Genomic DNA, 17,150 nt, shown 5'->3' with positions numbered 1-17,150 from the left:
TTTTTTTTTTAGATTCATGTCATGTTTTCTCTACCACCTCCTCTGCTCTAATCAGATGGCAACACCTACTCTTCCAGCTCCCAGCCTGTCTAGTTTCAATTCTATTCATTCAGTGCACCCCACCTTTTTTTTAATTCAATTTCTGCACAACTTGTTACTGGCAGGGGTGCCTTTTTTAATAAAGACAGGCCTGCAAGCTATGGAAATGCCTTGTCCCTTAGAGTGGCTATTGCATGTCTGGAACAACAAAAGTTGGTCTAGAAAATATCTTGTGTGCTTTGATATTTGGACATTAGGCCAAGTGACTGCAGGTGTGTTGCTCAAGCACCCAGTCAGCCCCATCCGGTGCAGACTCATTTCACCCAAACGGCCTGCAATACCACTGTATGAGTCTCGAAGAGAAATGGGTTACATAAAACCAGGGGGCACAAAAACCTGGCAGCTTTTGAGAACTTGGTTTGTTTTCTGTTCTGTCAGTAGGGTGCTATTCACAGCTCTGTTTACTAGATACAGGAGCTGCAGTGGCTCCATCTTGTTGCTCTTTCTCAGGTTACATTGCTTGTCTGCCGGTGCTCTAAACAGTGGCTTGGATTGACACATTAAAATTGGCTATGGCTTTCTACTTATCCTTATTTATTGTTTTATTTTGCCCATACACGTATTACAGGGCATTCTATAGCCCTTGAAATGCAAGTGTAAAAGTTACATAATGTTTACGGTCACATCACGCTTAGATTGCTGACTGTAAATATGCCAGAGTAGGGCAGCTAGGACACACTCTAAAATGTGCTGATTGCATACTTATGCAACCACATGTCCTTCCCTTATCTAGATCATATTTAAAGTTCAAATTTAAGTAATCCAATTTACATTTGGATAGAATACTGTGGATACAATTGCCCTGTTTCATGGTAATGAATGAGCTTGTGTGAATTATAAATTGGCAATAAATTAATTACACAAACATTTTAATTTATTTAAGGAATATATAAACATTAAGTGATAATGAAATGAGATTAAACAGTATATTAGTATTTATACTGTATCAGGTAGTTCTGAGATGAAATTCACAGGCCTACAGTAGCAGACACCACAGTTTTCAGTAAGAGGAAGAGACTGGTAGATCAGACGTCGCCTTTGCCACATAGTGGATCTTCTTCATGAGTTTGGCAGACATTTAAATTAACATTTAATACTGCTAACCAGAGGGCTGGGCATGAATAAGGTTAATATCCAAGATTGCCGTTTCATTATCGTTATCATATTTCCGGAAAAATGCTTACAGGCTTCTGAATATGTAATGGTGCCCTTGTTCACAATGCAAATGCATATTTAATATTGTAAAATGCATATGAATGGTCAAGCATGAAAATCTTGACTGTTGGGTATTGTTGGGATTTTTATTCAAATGGTTTATAAATGAGAAGAAAATGATTTCCTGTAATGGGTTTTCAGTCTATTAGTACTCTCATGATACATTTTATAAACCATTAACTCAAATCTATAAACTGCTGTGACACAATCTTTCTTCTTAATGGCTGCCGTTTTGCATGCAGGCAATGGTGCTATACACACCAGTCCTTTTGTTTGCTGAGGCTCCTTTGCAGTTTGAATTTATGTGTTTATTCTGTGCACATTAAACCTGCCTTCTTCCTGTCTCATCTACAGGTCCAGAGCCACCGCTCTACAATGTAAACTACAGTCCAGGCGATGGAGCTGTGGGCTGTCCAGAGGAGTACGATGAGGTGAGGCGCCGCACAAGAGCCTCTCTCTAGTTGTTTGTGTTCCATTGGTGCACACAGCAGCACAGTGTGAAGGTTACAGGCTGAACTCCATGTGCACTCTCACTCTTCCCACTGTAATTCACTGAGTGGCTTGCAGAGCTATCATTACCACTCTGTGAATGTTCCACAGACTGAACACCCTGGTTTGGCTGACACTAAATATCATCTGGCAGGGTAGGCCTTTGAGTTGTCTTTTGACAAATATTGAATTAGCTGGAATGTGCCAGAGTTTTTACATGTGTGTGTTTTGACAGTTGTGGTTAGCATATGTGGAATTCCTGTCTCCCCCTGTGCACCGAACTTGTATATTTAACCATCGTTGTTGCCGGCCTCCGCAAAATTGTTGCTTCTATTGTGTGCTCTCCGAGGATTGCACTCCAACTGTTGTTTTAGTGGCTATGTGTCTGTATAGCTCCCTCTCTTGGTTTGGTTTAGAAGTGCAGGCTCATGTGCCACAGTCAAGTGCGAATGGGTTCCTTCAAGTCATTTTTAGGGCTTTTTGAGTTGATCATTTTATAATAAAAGCAGGCTTTTTCTGAAATATTTTGGTAGAACAAACATTGTGGATTTTTGTTAAGGCTAGTAGATCTAATACAAGAGACAATAACAACATGTGATGTATTGTACAGTTTCATTGGATTTAATGACTGCTCACAGTGAAGGCCTTGATGAAAGTTGATAGTCACTGAAAATAGAGATCTTTCATATATTATAATGGAGTACCACCAAGTTGAGGGTGAAATGAAGTTTATTGAAGGTACAGTGAAAGTTAAATGAACCATATATTAAATTGCCCAAAATAGTAAACTGAGAAATAGATCTTCTTCTCCTGTGTCTTCTAATAGTTCCTGAATAGTCTGTCAAGGTTAGTTTTGCTCTTGAGGTCTAATTGTTACAATGTTTGGTTACATATGGTAATTTTTTTTATTGCAAAATGCTCCTTATGTTTTGTTTCAGCTATTACAAATGGAACTGAAAATGGCCACTAACAATGTGTAAGAGCCAGTGATTTATTAAGTGTCTTTGCTGTTTACTGGAACCCAGAAGCAGAGTTTTGGGGATGTTTGTGTTTATGTTTGAAGTAGACGCCACACCTGTGTCCATGGCCTTGTTTTTTTCTCTAGTTTCTGGCAGAAAAGGGTTCCTCACTCTCAATGGCTGTGCTGTTCTCACCCTGTTTGCTTTCAAAACAGGCAAGGTGAGGCTGTTCAGCTGAGGCCTGGCATAAGAGAAAAGCAACGCCCCATACACCCTGTTTTTTCCTTTTACTAAATATTTTCGGCCGTTCACATTTTTCCTCCCACATTTTAATTCTTAAATAGAGACCATAGCACAGCAATAATCGTCAACAGTCATACAAGCTATTTTACTCTGCCTTTCGTAGTGTTATAGCTCAACAGCATGTTAGTTTTATTATTGGCACGCAGTCAGACAGTTATGACTTTGGTTGTTGTGATGTATAGCCTTCATTTACTGTGCAGTCTGCAACATTAAGGACATGGCTTAATGATTTATACTCTCACACTGGGTCAGGAAGTGAAGCTCCCAGGGGCCAAGAAAGATTACAGTTATTATTCAGCTCATTGAGTGGCGTTTCAAATCGGGCCTGACGCGTAGAAGGCTGGTTGATAGAGCATTACAGCTGACTTCTGCTACTCTTTGGACTTTGTCTCCGTCTCCTCCCCTCTGACCACCCAGTGGAGCTGAACGAAGTGTTTCAGTGTTTCCCTTTTTTTTTTTTTCTCTCCCTCTCAAAAGTACTCTCTCACTCTCTCTGCGAGTAAAGGTGAGGAAGCATTGATAGTTGTAGCTCTCATGGCGGGCCAGCTTTCCAGTCAGTGATAATGGTTCTGGGCATGGTTGATAGCCCTCTGGGCCCTGCTTCTCCTGCCACTGCGTTAATAATGGTATGTTCTGCTTTCCAACATGACTCACCTGTCTTTTCCTTCATTATTGCTTTACAGCTCTGATACCTCGTAATGTGTCATGTGCTAATAGCTTCAGATGTTCTTTTTTTGGCATGTATCAGTGTATGGGTTTTGTGTTGAGCATTTGGTATTTGTTGCATGGAAAGCTTAAAGCTTTCTCATTTAGTTTGAACTTGTTGCTTAAAGGTGTTGATGCAGCAGGTTTAGCTTGGAACAGCCATCTGAATCACAGCAGACGGTCTCTGAAGTCTGTTTATGCTTGATGATTTGTTTGGTTGTTTTCCATAATTGGCGTCTATAACTGGCTAGACCTTAAGATTCAAAATAGACCTGCTTTGAAATGGCTTTTTTAATTACACTGTTTGACTGTTGGTCAAACAGTGTTTTTTACGTTTTGCTTCACATAATTACAAATAGTCCTGATTTTGAAATACACCTGATGCTATTTACTGTAAAATCCAGAACCAGAAGTAATCGCTAAAGGCTTGTTTATCATTATGATAAATGATGATGATAATGATTGCTGAGCTCTACCTGTTTGTCCGTGCAGGTTTTCTGTACTGGAGTAAAGTTTTCCAGAGCTATGATGACGTTACTGTTTTAATCAGGAAATACAGCATATACACTAAGGATGGGGGAAAAAATTGATACAGCAGAGTATTGCAATAATTTCCGTGGCAATACTGTATCGATTCACAGACGCCGTGTGTGTGTGTGTGTGTGTGTGTGTGTGTGTGTGTGTGTGTGTGTGTGTGTGTGTGGGTGTGGGTGTGGGTGTGGGTGTGGGTGTGTGTGTGTGTGTGTGTGTATCCCATTTTGCAGCAACAAAATTGAAGGGAAAACAGAAATGTATCTTTTTTGACAAAACAGAGTTACCTTTTGGAACATAATTAGAAATTTGGATAAAGGTTTATGATGGAAAAAAGGTATTATATAATATATTGCAATATGTTTAAAATCACGACTATAAGTTATTGACATATACAATGTCATGATGATATCATATTGTGAGGCCTCTGGTCATTCCCACCCCCAATATACACTCTATTAATGTTTGTGCCCGGTTGTTACCATGGTAAATTGTTCCAATCAGTATGTTTGTCTGTTTACTGCCTGATGGGCATACAGTAATGATTGTTTTCTGTTACTGCAGCAAAATGAGGTGACGGACAGTGCGTACCTGGGCTCCGAGAGTACTTACAGTGAGTGTGAGACCTTCACTGATGAGGACACGGGGGCCCTCGTACCCCCCGAGATGCACGAGGACGTGGAGACGGACAGCGGCATCGAGGCCACACTGCACGACCCTGAAGATGGTGGAAATAGGTCCATATAAATTTTTGCCTTCAGCCATATACACAATGTCAATTTTGGCCAATGTGCTGATATTTCCTGGATGCATATTTACGTCCTCCGCTGTGTGCTGCAACACTGAATGATCAAATCTCCAGGTAAGGGTTTGCCCTGGAGTTGCCCTACACTAAACTTTCACATAGATCACATGGTTTGCGAGTCTTTCCCGCCCAACGCTGGATCACTTGGGTACTATTTGGGTCACCAGACAGGCAGATTAAACCGAGGCAATAGACAGCCACCACTTTATTAACCTTAAATTCCTCTAGATACACCAGTGGGTAGAGAGTCAGTCAAACATAAAGTATCTTACCCTTCTTCTGTGTTTGGTTTCCTCCTTTTTTCTTTTTTTCTTCTTTCAGTTAAATACGGCTCCTCATGTACACATTCTTGTGCACAGAGTGAGCGCCCAAGATCTTGAGTACAGAAAAGCCCTTCCACCATTCTTTACCAAAGTCGGTGTGTCTGAGTGCATCATTATTTGTTCCTGAGACTGAGATCCCCTCTGATTTCTCAGTTAATGGCTTATGCTGTTCATGATCACAGATGGAGATATTTTTAAAGGGTAACGCTTGCAAGAATTGGACAGTTTCTCATACTGACACTTTCTGACACTGTCATTTTCAAATAGATTTGTCTAAATCAGAAAGAGTTGGCAATATTATACCTTTATCATTGACTCTTTTGGTAAAAGTAACCTCCATTTAAATCTACCATAGAAGACAAAGTAGCAGCATAGTGTACTACATTTGATAAGCATTGTAGTGAGTCATTGTGGACCAGAAACGTCTGTTGTGATGATCCATTATTTGCATCAGACAAGTAGGACGAGTAGGAGATCTTTATCGTGAATTGAATTTGATTCATTCTCTCTTATTGGTAATTACAACTTGCTGCAGATGGGATCTATATGTTTTTACACAAATGTTCTTGTTGATATATTATTTGGGGCAAACGCAAGGAAGGAAGTGCAGAGAAGTGAGGCCCTATCTGCTGACGCTGTGACCCGTCTGTCCGGCTGGATGACGGCTTTGAGTGGTCTGCCTGACGGGGATGTTTTTGGACTTCCCATTCCATGATTGAGCCTTGAATTCCAGGAAGTGTCGAGTTAGCTCTTTCCTTTTTTTTTCTGTGGCATGGGCAAATCTCATTCTCTCTCCTCCACTTGTTCATACCATTGCCCTGCTAAATCCACTGCTGACGGGAATCTTACACTGTGACCTTTTTTATATTCTCTTATTTCAGCAGTCTGTTTACCAAAGATTTTGAGACTCATCACCATCTCACCTCCCTATTAACGTAGATAAGCTTTTATGAAAAACATGGGCATGTTTCTCATGCCCAAACAACTTTACAGAGTTTGCCAAGTCACAAACAATTTGCAACTTACAGTGATTTAACATTGACTGTGAGTAAATGCAATAAAAAGGTCTGTACGTAAACTGAGATTTTACCATGCGTTAGCCCAGCTAACCTCATTCAGGTTAGGAGTATATGCACTGGACTGGGGATTAAGAATCTAACAGGATTAGCCTCCCCCACCCTCTTCTGTCCAACCCGTGTCCCCACACACATGTGGCACTTGGACGGTCAGCAGGACTGTCTGTTGGCTGTTGCTTAGCCTCAAATCTGATTAACCCACTCGCAGTCCACCCTTTGTGGTACAGCCTCAAGTCTGTTGGGTGGCACAGACAATGCAACGTCAGTCATGTGGCACTGAATGGCAGCTCGTTAGAACCACAGACTTTGCCATTTTCAAAAGCAGACCCTTTTGTTCCCTCCAAACTGGAGAGTCGTGTTTTTTTTACATATCGGTGTAACCTGTGAAACTTCAGAATTCCACTTTGGTTGTCTGGTGTTTTCACGCCAGTTGCTCCAAGGCTTTCACGCCAGGGCAGCGGAGGGCGTTTAAAGATGCGTTCTCTGTCTTCGCCGTCCCTCTGTGTGAGGGACCTCAATATGGGGCCAAGTAGTAAGAGCCTGAGTAAAGAAAGGTAAGTGAATCCAAAATTGGTTGTGTTACAATTTAACCAGTTGAGCCTAATATTAGCACAGGACATTGCTGCAGCTGAAGCTGCGTTGTTGTCTTGGTTAAAAGGGACTGAAACTGACAAATGTATTATTTGTGTGACAGTAGGGGACTTTAGGTTTTCACTCTGAGAATTAAAGTGATGTTTTAGCTTTGAGTTGGCCAGATGAATGTCGTTTGTCTTGTAAACAAGGAAAATGGGCTTTGTCATTGTGTGCTGAGGAGGCAAGATTTTCTGCTGATTTGGACATCCTCGTCCTGTGTGTGTGCTTAAGACATCTAACATATCCCGTTGGAAAACAGGAAAGTGGCCAGCTGTAAATATAAAAGACTTTATTTACTGGAACTTCACAATTCAAAGCAAAGACTACCATATCCATCCAGTAGAGTTTTGTTCAATTGTGTAACAGAACCCGCCAATTATAAGCATGAGAGCAACTCTTCATCTTGACCCACATTAAACTACTCAAAGGTACCTCTCACGTGTCTTGTGTTCCTATTGTGGTTTTCTGTTACCAGTGCGGCACAAGACAGTTTGTTTCAGCCAAAGCAGACGTTTAGGATTAATGTGAATTAACAGATTACGTTTGAAGACAAGTGATCATCGAACTTGTCCAGATTGCAGCCCTTGCTGGGGGGAAGATTAATTGTACTCCTTCTGGATTTACAGTTGGCTCCAGTTATTCCAGGTTTCTGGGTTTAACACAACCATCTTATCCAGAAACTCTAGGATATAGTATAGTAGTGTCAAGTACTAAATCATGTCTATTCCCTTTGAATGAACTCAAAAGATTGGTTTGACTGAGATTGGGGTTTTGTAATTGGATTGGTATATGGCTGTTTATACCCAGCCGGATGTCCCATGTTTATCCTGTCTAAACCTGACATATTTCTCTCTATTAATGGCTAGTTAATTACGCTGTTGTTATATACACAAGTGAGCGCACACACACACACACACACACACACACACACACACACACACACACACACACACACACACTAACTAACGCCATTGTTATGTGCCCTTCAGGTTTTCCCTGAACTCTGAGCTACATAACCACTCTCTGGTGACGGTCATCGGTGGAGAGGAGGAGCACTTTGAGGACTTTGGGGAAAGCAACAGCTCCGAGTTGCTACTGGAGAGCAGCGTGGAGGGGACCGAGGGGGAGGGCCACTCCCCTCTGGTGCTGCCACCTGAGCAGATCAATGGCTCCTCACTGCTTTCTCCCAGGTATGAGCTTGTCTTCCTTACACAGCTAAACCAATGTTCCTCTGACAAAGAGGAGTCGGTGTTGAACTCTAATCTTGTATGAAGTAATTTTGAAATGTAGACAGCCGGAAGATTATTTAGCTGATGTGAATATTAATATCATTTTCACCAAACATTTGTTTTATCAACTCTCTCTGATAAGAGGTGTGACTTTGTATTGTCCAGGTTTAAATGACCCTGTTTATGTTCTTTAGAGAAAATGTCTCTTTCAACAAAGACACTGAGGTCAAACATTGATAAGAGCTATCTGGAGACGTCCTTCCCAACTCTTATCGGCCTCCTTTTCTGGCGAAGGGCAATGATAAATGAAGTGCATACAAAGTTAATTCCACCAGTCTTACCCTCACTGTTGCAAAAGCTATTGAAAATGTAGCTGTTGGGCTAAATCCTGTTCTAAAACTGTGCCTCCTTTCATTTGCCCTTGTGTGATCCTGAGTAGTCTGAGTAAATGTTTTATTCGTCACTCTAAGGGTGGCACCTTTTGCCATGCTTTCTGGGACAGACAAAAGGTGGATGTTTTGTTTGAATTGAATTCCAGTCAATTTCAAATACGTAGCTCTGTTGTTTGTAAATTTGTAGTAATGTTATTAGCAAGAAAAAAGAAAACAATTGGTGCTGCCTACACCGTGTTAACTTCCTGCTAAATTTTGCACCCAACAGTCTTAAATAGGGCAAGGTTTAAACTTGTTTTTAGCTTCCAAACATGCTCAAAATGTCATTACAAGTGTCTAGCCATGTGCAGTTATTCCGTCCAAGTGTACACAGCGAATTTGACTGATGTAGATGTGACAGAAAGGAATAAAAGTTGTGTTCCTTCAGCCAGTACACATACCTCTATTTATTTCCTGTTTTCTGGTGGAATCCGTGTTAGTCTAAACACGACTTTCTGTCACATTTACAGCAGTCAAATTTGCTGTGTTGCTGTGATTTTTTTTCATTTTTCTTGATAGTGACAGCACTCCAAATTTACAAACAGAGCTACGTATTGAAATTGAATGGAATTCTCCTTTAAGGAGTATCTAACAAGCTTTGCCTCTGGGCTACACATATACTCACACACACACACACACACACACACCCCTCTCTATGGCACCAGTCATTTGTGTTAAAGCCCGTGTCGTAGCCTGTTCCCATTCATCTTTTTTCAACCCTCCTCTGTTTCATCAGAGACCAAAAACCGGATAATGCCTTGCTTTGCTTAACTAACTGCCTAGTTTTTGTAGCACATTGGCAATACTGAAATAAGCTGGTCTTACTGGATTGGCACCAAAAGCATATAGTACAGGTGCATTGAGTTGAGAACCATAAATAATAAATCTCAATCAGTGAAATACAAACTGCATGTGAAAGATTACATGGCACACAAGTTTATGGTGGTTAGGCTAAAAACAAAATAGAGAAATAATATACTGCATCCCACAAACTTCACCCACTCAGTGTGAATGCGTCACTGTGTTTTAAGCCAATCATGCTCATTGTTGGCGCATGTAGCAGTGCTGCCTACACACGTGCGCGCACACAAACACACCTACCTTAATTTCACAGCATTTTGAGTACACATACACACTGTTGGGTTGCTTCTGTTCTACAAAAACACATCACTGTAAGATTATTTAACAAAGCCATCCTTCAGGGGGAAAATGGCTCAGTAAAACAGTGCATACGATACTCACTTATGGACTGCCACACCATTTTTCTGCCTACATAAAGAGGAACCTGTGCCAGCTGGTTGCATAATTCAGAGCTGCCTTGCTCTCTGAATGAACTATCAGCCGGCAGAGGTGATGTGAGGAGAGGATATGGACTATCAAAGAAATAGTCAAATGTGTGTTTCATTCATTTGCTTGAGATCTCAAAGTTGTTTTGATGTTTTTGACTTAATTGTAACCATTCTGTAGGGTTTCTGAGCTTGCGGCAAAGATGCCAAAGTTGAAAGACAAGAATGTTTTGGCAGCAGCGGAAAGAAAATCTCATCTGCGCTGAAGATAGATGAGCACATTCTTTCTCAGAGAACGTTTTGTCTCCTTAACACTACCCAGAACGCAAATCACAGCCACACTGCAGCCTGTTTCACAACTCCCTCACACTTTACTCTTTCAAACTCTCCTTTGGATTTCACTAACACCTCCTGCACCCCCCAGAGGTGTTCCTGTCCCACCTCAGTACACCCCTTCTTGTCCGTCACTCACCACTTCTCCTCCTTTTCCTCCCTGTTTCCTCTTTCCAGTGCACCTGCTCCTCTCCCTGACTGCTTTCAGAGCTTCCTCAGGGAGGAGGCGCTGGACTTTTTCTGTAGTCAGTGTCACAAACAAATAAGTCGTCTCGAGGACCTCTCCACTCGTCTCAATTTCCTAGAGATGACTAGGTAACATGTCATTCACAAGCCACTCCATGTGAATGTGTTTGCAGTGCTGATTAGATACTTATGCCATCATGCATGTTCTCATAATGTGTGCGTGCTGGACTGGCAGAGTGCGTGCGTGTGTGTCGTTACAGATGGCACTCTCTCACACACATTATGGTTCATTCTGTGGGTGTTTTAAGTACATTTTACCTCATACTGTTCCCAATCTTTTTTCATCTGCACCCTATTTTTGTGTGAGTTGCAGTGTGTTGATATTTAACATTTAGTATTTATTGGTGGAAAAACTCACTTAAAGCATTTCAGTGGCTTTGATGCAGTTCTTAGATGTTGGTAGCCAGCTCCTTCCCATTGTTACATCTGTAGAAAGTATGATTTGTCATGAATATTTTGCTCACCTGAAAATAAGCTTAAAGGTCCCATATTGTATTATTTTATTAGTTATAAAGCGGGTCAAAGTGCTATATGGAGTAAATACTGTAAAAGTATCAAAACACACAGACCGTATTCAGAAACAGTTTCTTAAAACGAGTTGTCAGGACTTCCGTACAGGTGTGATGACCCAACTATACTATATAGAAGTGCTGCTACAGTGTTGTTACAGTCATTCCCCCGGCTGCAAGGACAGTGCAGAGACGCAGATGCAGAGGATTAAAAACTCTGGTAACATGAGTTTAAAGCATGTAAGCATGTTCTAGTAAAAACCCAAAATGCCAGTATGAAACTAAAAATAAACATATGGGACCTTTTAATTAATTGATTGTAGAAATATGAAACAATGACCGCAGGTATTGCAGGTGAGTGGTGTCTATTTTAGTATTTTCTACTCTCCATGTTACTGTCCCCATGCTTCTTTTAAGTTGATGCAGAATGACTGCTGCTGGTGAAATACAACTTTTCAAAGAGCTTTCATATATTGGAACTAACTTTCTGATCCAGGATTACTGACCAGTGGCTATATTACAGAAACTGAAATCTGATTTGATTTGCAATAGGGCACAATTCAGAACTTCAGAATTAACTTTAATTAGGAATTTAGAAATCAAAATATATCCCCAAATAGGAATTAATTGAAGGTTTTTGTAATGCTGTCACAGGTCAGAACTGATCCTAAATCAGCACTTGTTAGACACTGTTAATACATGCTGCTGTGTTTTGTGTTAGATTGCTGTGATGTGTGAATATCTTGTAGCTTTAGTTTCAACAAAAATCCAGTGGTTTATCAGTGGGGCTCCTCTGCTAGCAGAGAGTGGGACTGGGATTGGATAGGACAAATAGTAGGAGATGGTGTCTCTTTCCTTTATCCTTTTTCTCTTCCTGACCATTTTTCCTGTTGTTCTGTCTTTTCATCCAGCGCTGGCAAGAGGCTCTCCAGCAAGAAAGTAGCAAGGTGAGCCAAACGGTTGCTCTGATTTCAGCAGGCAAAGGTTCATATTTGTAGAATAATTGAAATAGATGGTTTTGTTTGGCATATAAAAACCGTAGTTTGACAAATGTGAGCTGGCTCTGGAGATTTACTTTTTTTTTTCCCTGTCCACGTGCAGACATCTCCTCCAGAACAGCTCGATGACGCTGGACACCATGAGCGACTTGACGCGGGACATCCTGGAGCTCGCTGACAACGACATCACAGACAAGGTGAGAGCTCACCTGAAGTTACCTAATACTCTATTTCAAAAACACCTGCTTGTTCACGTCCCTCTACTAACGCACGACTCATACCTGTGAGCGGCCACAGTTTTCACCTGTTACAGCAGCTGGAAAGAGAGAAGAAACATTTCATATTTGGAAGCTAAACAGATGCAAATGACTATGAATTGTCACTGGTGTCACGATACGATTCAATTCACTTGTCCCATTAAGGATTCAAATCGATTCAATATTATTGTATCTGCACCTAAAAAAAGAAACTGCCTAAATTTAGCGGAGTCAGAACCCAGCCGAAAACAGACAAAAGGCAAAAACTAAAAAAGCTGTGATCGGAAAATCGACAAGTAACATCATAAGCCAATACTTATGATTATGGTCTGACTATGGTCTGTCCGCATTGCGATGCGTCAATGCAATGATTAATTTCAACACCCCTGCCTGTTAATGCATTATAATTTACTCTTACATTACATTTACATCTGTCTGTCACTAACCTTCAAACATGCACATTCCCCAGGTGCTCCTGCTTGAGCGTCGAGTTGCGGAGTTGGAAAAGGAGTCCGAGTCATCGGGGGAGCAGCACGCGCGGCTGCGCCAGGATAACCTTCACCTGGTGCACCGTGCCAATGCCTTAGAGGAGCAGCTCAAGGAGCAGGAGGTCCGCGCTGACGAGAAACTACAGCAGGAGACCCGTCGTCACAAGGAGGCCCTGATCAAGCTGGAGAGGGAGAGAGGGCTGGAGCTGGAAAACCTGCAGGCCAGGTGAGCAGATGGTTGTGTTTACAATATCTTTGGTGGCAGCTTGAACAATCGAAATATATATTTATTTACTGTGCAACAGATGGATTTTAGATTCTGTATAATGTCTGCACACGGTACCTGGGTTGTTAAACACCGTTTTATCCCTGTGTATGTTGTTCTGATGAGTAAAAAAGCCCATATACAACAAACAAAAAAGATTTAATTGACGAACAAAAACATTTTTTATACTTTGTGATAATTTTAACAGCATATAGACCACTAAATCTGTCCGTGTTTGATATCCTGAGAAGATTTTAGTTTGAAGTTGTTGGCGTGTTTGCTGTATTAGATTTAACAGGATAGTAAAACCACATTTGTTCATTGTGGCACCAGTGGTCCACATGTTGTTTGTTGAGGGATCATGGCTCTACACTGCCACCCTCTGGCACTATACTGCCACTGGATGAAAGCTATTTTCCCTGTAGTATAGCGTTGTGCGACAGTTGTTACTTTGTGGCTGCACTGTAGTGGTTGTAGTTTCTGATGTGGATCTGTGTTTGCTTGTCAGGCTGCAGCAGCTGGACGAGGAGAACAGTGAGCTGAGGTCCTGTGTTCCATGTCTTCGAGCAAACATCGAGAGACAAGAGGAGGTAAGAGAAGCAATAGCTCATCTCCTGGTTTGTTTTGCCTTTCCTTGTTCAATTTGCCATCAGACTTAACACTCCTCTTCATGCTCACCTTGTTTTGTTTTTGTTTTTTTCCAGGAGAAGAGAAAGCTGCAGGATGAGACAGAAGCCATGTGCGACAGGCTGCAGGACGAGACGGAGTCCCGCAGGAAAATGGCTGACAAGCTGAGCCATGAGCGCCACCAGAACCAGAAGGAGAAAGAGTGCACTCAGGAGGTGTGACTGGGTTTTCTATGTACAACATAAACAGTACTCTGCATACAAAAATATTACAATACAGCGTATGGTTAGACAACCTCACTGTCATGTGTCTAATGTTCCCATCTAAATGAATCCTGTGCTTTAGCCCTAATTTGAAATGATTCCTAAGAACTTTACTAACTGGTGGCTCTTGATCCGTTTGTACCTCAGCTCATTGAGGACTTGCGTAAACAGCTCGAGCACCTCCAACTCTACAAGCTGGAAGCTGAAGCAAAGAGAGGGCGTACGCCGGGCGCGGGGCTGCAGGAATATCAGACCCGCACACGCGAAGCCGAGCTGGAGCAAGAGATCAAACGACTCAAACAGGTAGCATGCACATTCTGAATGTCCTTTACTTTCTGCCGTGTCTTCGCATTCTATCACTCTTACCAGACTGTTTGGAATGGGAGAATAATTCAGGATCCGGCCTGTAATGTTTTTATGACGTGTTCCATTCGACTCAATCTTTCAAGGACAACCGCAGCCTGAAGGAGCAGAATGACGAGTTAAACGGCCAGATTATCAACCTGAGCATCCAGGGAGCCAAGAACTTGATGTCGGCCTCCTTCTCCGACTCCCTGGCAGCTGAGATCAACAATGTGTCTCGTGTAGAGGTAGGTCTCAGAAAACAGGAAAGAACGCGGAAAACAGTGCCTGTCGATTCACCTTTTTTATATTTGAATTTTTACTAAAAAGTGTTGTTCCGTGTAATCACTTTTATCTCCGTTGACTTCTGTTCCTCTGTTTCTAGTTGATGGAGGCAGTCCACAAACAGGAGGAGATCAACTACAGACTCCAGGACTACATTGACAAGATCATTGTGGCCATCATGGAGTGCAACCCCTCCATCCTTGAGGTCAAATAGACTCCATGCAGCCAGGAAGGCCGTGCACAGGGTCTCCTCAGGCTGTTAGAAATACTGGAGACTTGGCTAAAAGAAAACTACTGGGAGGATGTAATAAAAATTTTGGTAGGAAAACACCACGCACTCAACTTATCCAACTTCCCCCCCCCCACAAAGGTGAAGGACTTAAGATTCCTAAGAAGTCAATGGCTGTCATTGAAAAAGAAAAAGAAGCAATTTTCAGTTAATATCCCTTGAGTCTGTACTTATTTGTGAGTGTATGTGTTAACTCTCCTGAATACACTTGGGTTCTGGTGACCTCCATGTATTTGGCAAGAGGGACCCGAGTCTCCCCTTGTTGAATGAGTGAATGTTTAAATGTGTACAAGAAGTCACAAAGAGTTAGAAAATCTTCCTGTCCGTTTCCCTCAAAAACAGTGTCACTGTAAGCTAAAGAAAAAACACAGACAATTCTAAAGTACCAAAAGGCCTTAAATTAAAGGTGATTAAAGTATTTATTAATTATGCATGCCATACATGCCTCCATTCAGTCTGTGATGTGTTAACGGGGACAGCGGTGTGGGTATGTGGGCTGTAATCTCCTGAACCAGGCTGAGTCGTGTTTTATTCACAAGTGAGAAAGCCATATGAAGCACTGGGCAGTAGATTGGGGCGGCCACTTTCTCTTTTGAATTTGTCTTTAATGTGTTTAAAGCTTGCAGTGCTGCCTACCAGTCACTATAAATGTGTGTTCTGTCCTCTAACCAAGTTCAACTGTCTTTCCAGTGAACCCAAGTGAGGGGTAGAGGATGAGAAAAGCCTGGGGGAGGGTGGGGTGTGTGTGTGTGTTTTGTGTGTGTTGTGTGTGTGTTGTGTGTGGTGTGTGTGTGGGGTGTGTGTGTGTGTGTGTGTGTGTGTGTGTGTGTGTGTGTGTGTGTGTGTGTGTGTGGTGTGTGTGTGTGTGTGTGTGTGTGTGTGTGTGTGTGTGTGTGTGTGTGGTGTGTGTGTGTGTGTGTGTGTGTGTGTGTGTGTGTGTGTGTGAGAGGTGTTTGGACATTTCCTTTTTTTCTTTTCTTTCTTGCGCAGTGTTACTTTAAGGTTTTGAAAAAGCTTGGTGACACTAGCGACTAAAATAAGCTTAAGTGTCCCAAATTAAGGAGCTGTGTGGTTTATAAATTGCTTCTTCTCATTTTTTCGTTTTACAATGAAACAGGGTCCAGGAGCTCAGGTGGGCTGGAAACCTCAAGTAGAAGAAAAATGCTACATTTCCCATCACTCCCTGGCACAAATATTAAATAACTCAAACATATCTCACTAAGTGCAGACTGAGTACTGTAACTGACAAAATATATCCTGCTCATACTGACACGCTCACTCTGTGAACTCTCCAGACACTTTAACTAAGCATGAAGGGAAACTGATGAGTGAGTCTGGGATTTGTAGTTTGTAAGATTTTTTTTTTTAATTTTTATTTAGTACAGCCCACCTGACCCCAGTGTTCTCTTGCTGAGTGAAAGTAATGGGGAGCAAGCTTATCCAGGTAACCAATCTTTTTTTCTTTTTCTTTTTTTTTTTACTTTTCCCGCTGCACAAGTGATTTATTGTCAGTAAAATTGTTTTCGAGACAAATGTTGAGAAAAATGCTGACATTTGAGTTGTATGTGAATAATCAAATGGTTGTACTTTGCACTAAGTTTTGTTTTGTTTGTTTTTGTTTTTATAGAAAAAAACATGTTTATTGTGAAGGGAACAAATCAATCAAAATCCATTTAAAGCCTGTATGATAGTGAGTGGGATTAGTTGCTGCTGGTGGTGGGCTGCAGACATCCCACTCACACTAATAAAATAGTATCCTACTCATTTTAATGTCATATATATCAATTGGAAATATTTAAGAATACTACAAACTTTTTTTTTCAGCCATCAGGAGTTGGGATGATCTTTTTTGCTGACTAGTGGCCAGTTTAATCGTTTTTCAGACCAGATATATAATACTGAAGAGACATGGCAGACTCTGGTAGCAATAATGCTTGTCAAGAAAGTGGAATTGGTGGAGGGCAGACGGCGCAAACCTGCTCTTATTTCCTCTGCTGAAGCAGCATCTGCTTTTTCGAAGATGTACGGAGTGCTTTTGGACTGATGGCGGGTTTATAGGTACAACGCAGCCATTACTTTTGGACTGAAACTGGACATAAGAAACCTACCAGACCTGTTGACGGTTTTCTTGTCAAATGTTAGTTGGGGAGTTTTTTTTTTTTTT

General features: G+C 41.5%; 1 protein-coding gene across 4 annotated transcripts in view; it reads left to right on the top strand.

Annotated features, from left to right (window-relative positions):
* The window catches only part of rab11fip3 (RAB11 family interacting protein 3 (class II)), a 29,642-nt gene extending 14,297 nt beyond the window's left edge, over positions 1 to 15,345 (top strand). For 2 of the 4 annotated variants that reach the window (XM_032503276.1, XM_032503278.1), the window contains exons 3-14: positions 1,669 to 1,745; positions 4,866 to 5,038; positions 8,128 to 8,328; positions 10,595 to 10,732; positions 12,084 to 12,119; positions 12,274 to 12,367; positions 12,897 to 13,141; positions 13,689 to 13,770; positions 13,885 to 14,022; positions 14,218 to 14,373; positions 14,520 to 14,660; positions 14,798 to 15,345. In XM_032503276.1, the coding sequence (XP_032359167.1) occupies positions 1,669 to 1,745; positions 4,866 to 5,038; positions 8,128 to 8,328; positions 10,595 to 10,732; positions 12,084 to 12,119; positions 12,274 to 12,367; positions 12,897 to 13,141; positions 13,689 to 13,770; positions 13,885 to 14,022; positions 14,218 to 14,373; positions 14,520 to 14,660; positions 14,798 to 14,911 (1,595 nt within the window). In that variant the 3' untranslated portion in view covers positions 14,912 to 15,345. Of the gene's footprint in view, positions 1 to 1,668; positions 1,746 to 3,537; positions 3,692 to 4,865; positions 5,039 to 8,127; positions 8,329 to 10,594; positions 10,733 to 12,083; positions 12,120 to 12,273; positions 12,368 to 12,896; positions 13,142 to 13,688; positions 13,771 to 13,884; positions 14,023 to 14,217; positions 14,374 to 14,519; positions 14,661 to 14,797 lie in introns of those variants that run through there. The other 2 variants (XM_032503279.1, XM_032503277.1) reach the window with 2 other exon arrangements.
* The last annotated feature ends 1,805 nt before the right edge of the window (positions 15,346 to 17,150 follow it).

Source organism: Etheostoma spectabile, chromosome 21 (assembly GCF_008692095.1).
Source record: "Etheostoma spectabile isolate EspeVRDwgs_2016 chromosome 21, UIUC_Espe_1.0, whole genome shotgun sequence".
Lineage (NCBI taxonomy): Eukaryota > Metazoa > Chordata > Actinopteri > Perciformes > Percidae > Etheostoma > Etheostoma spectabile.
This window is presented reverse-complemented; position numbering and strand designations above follow the sequence as displayed.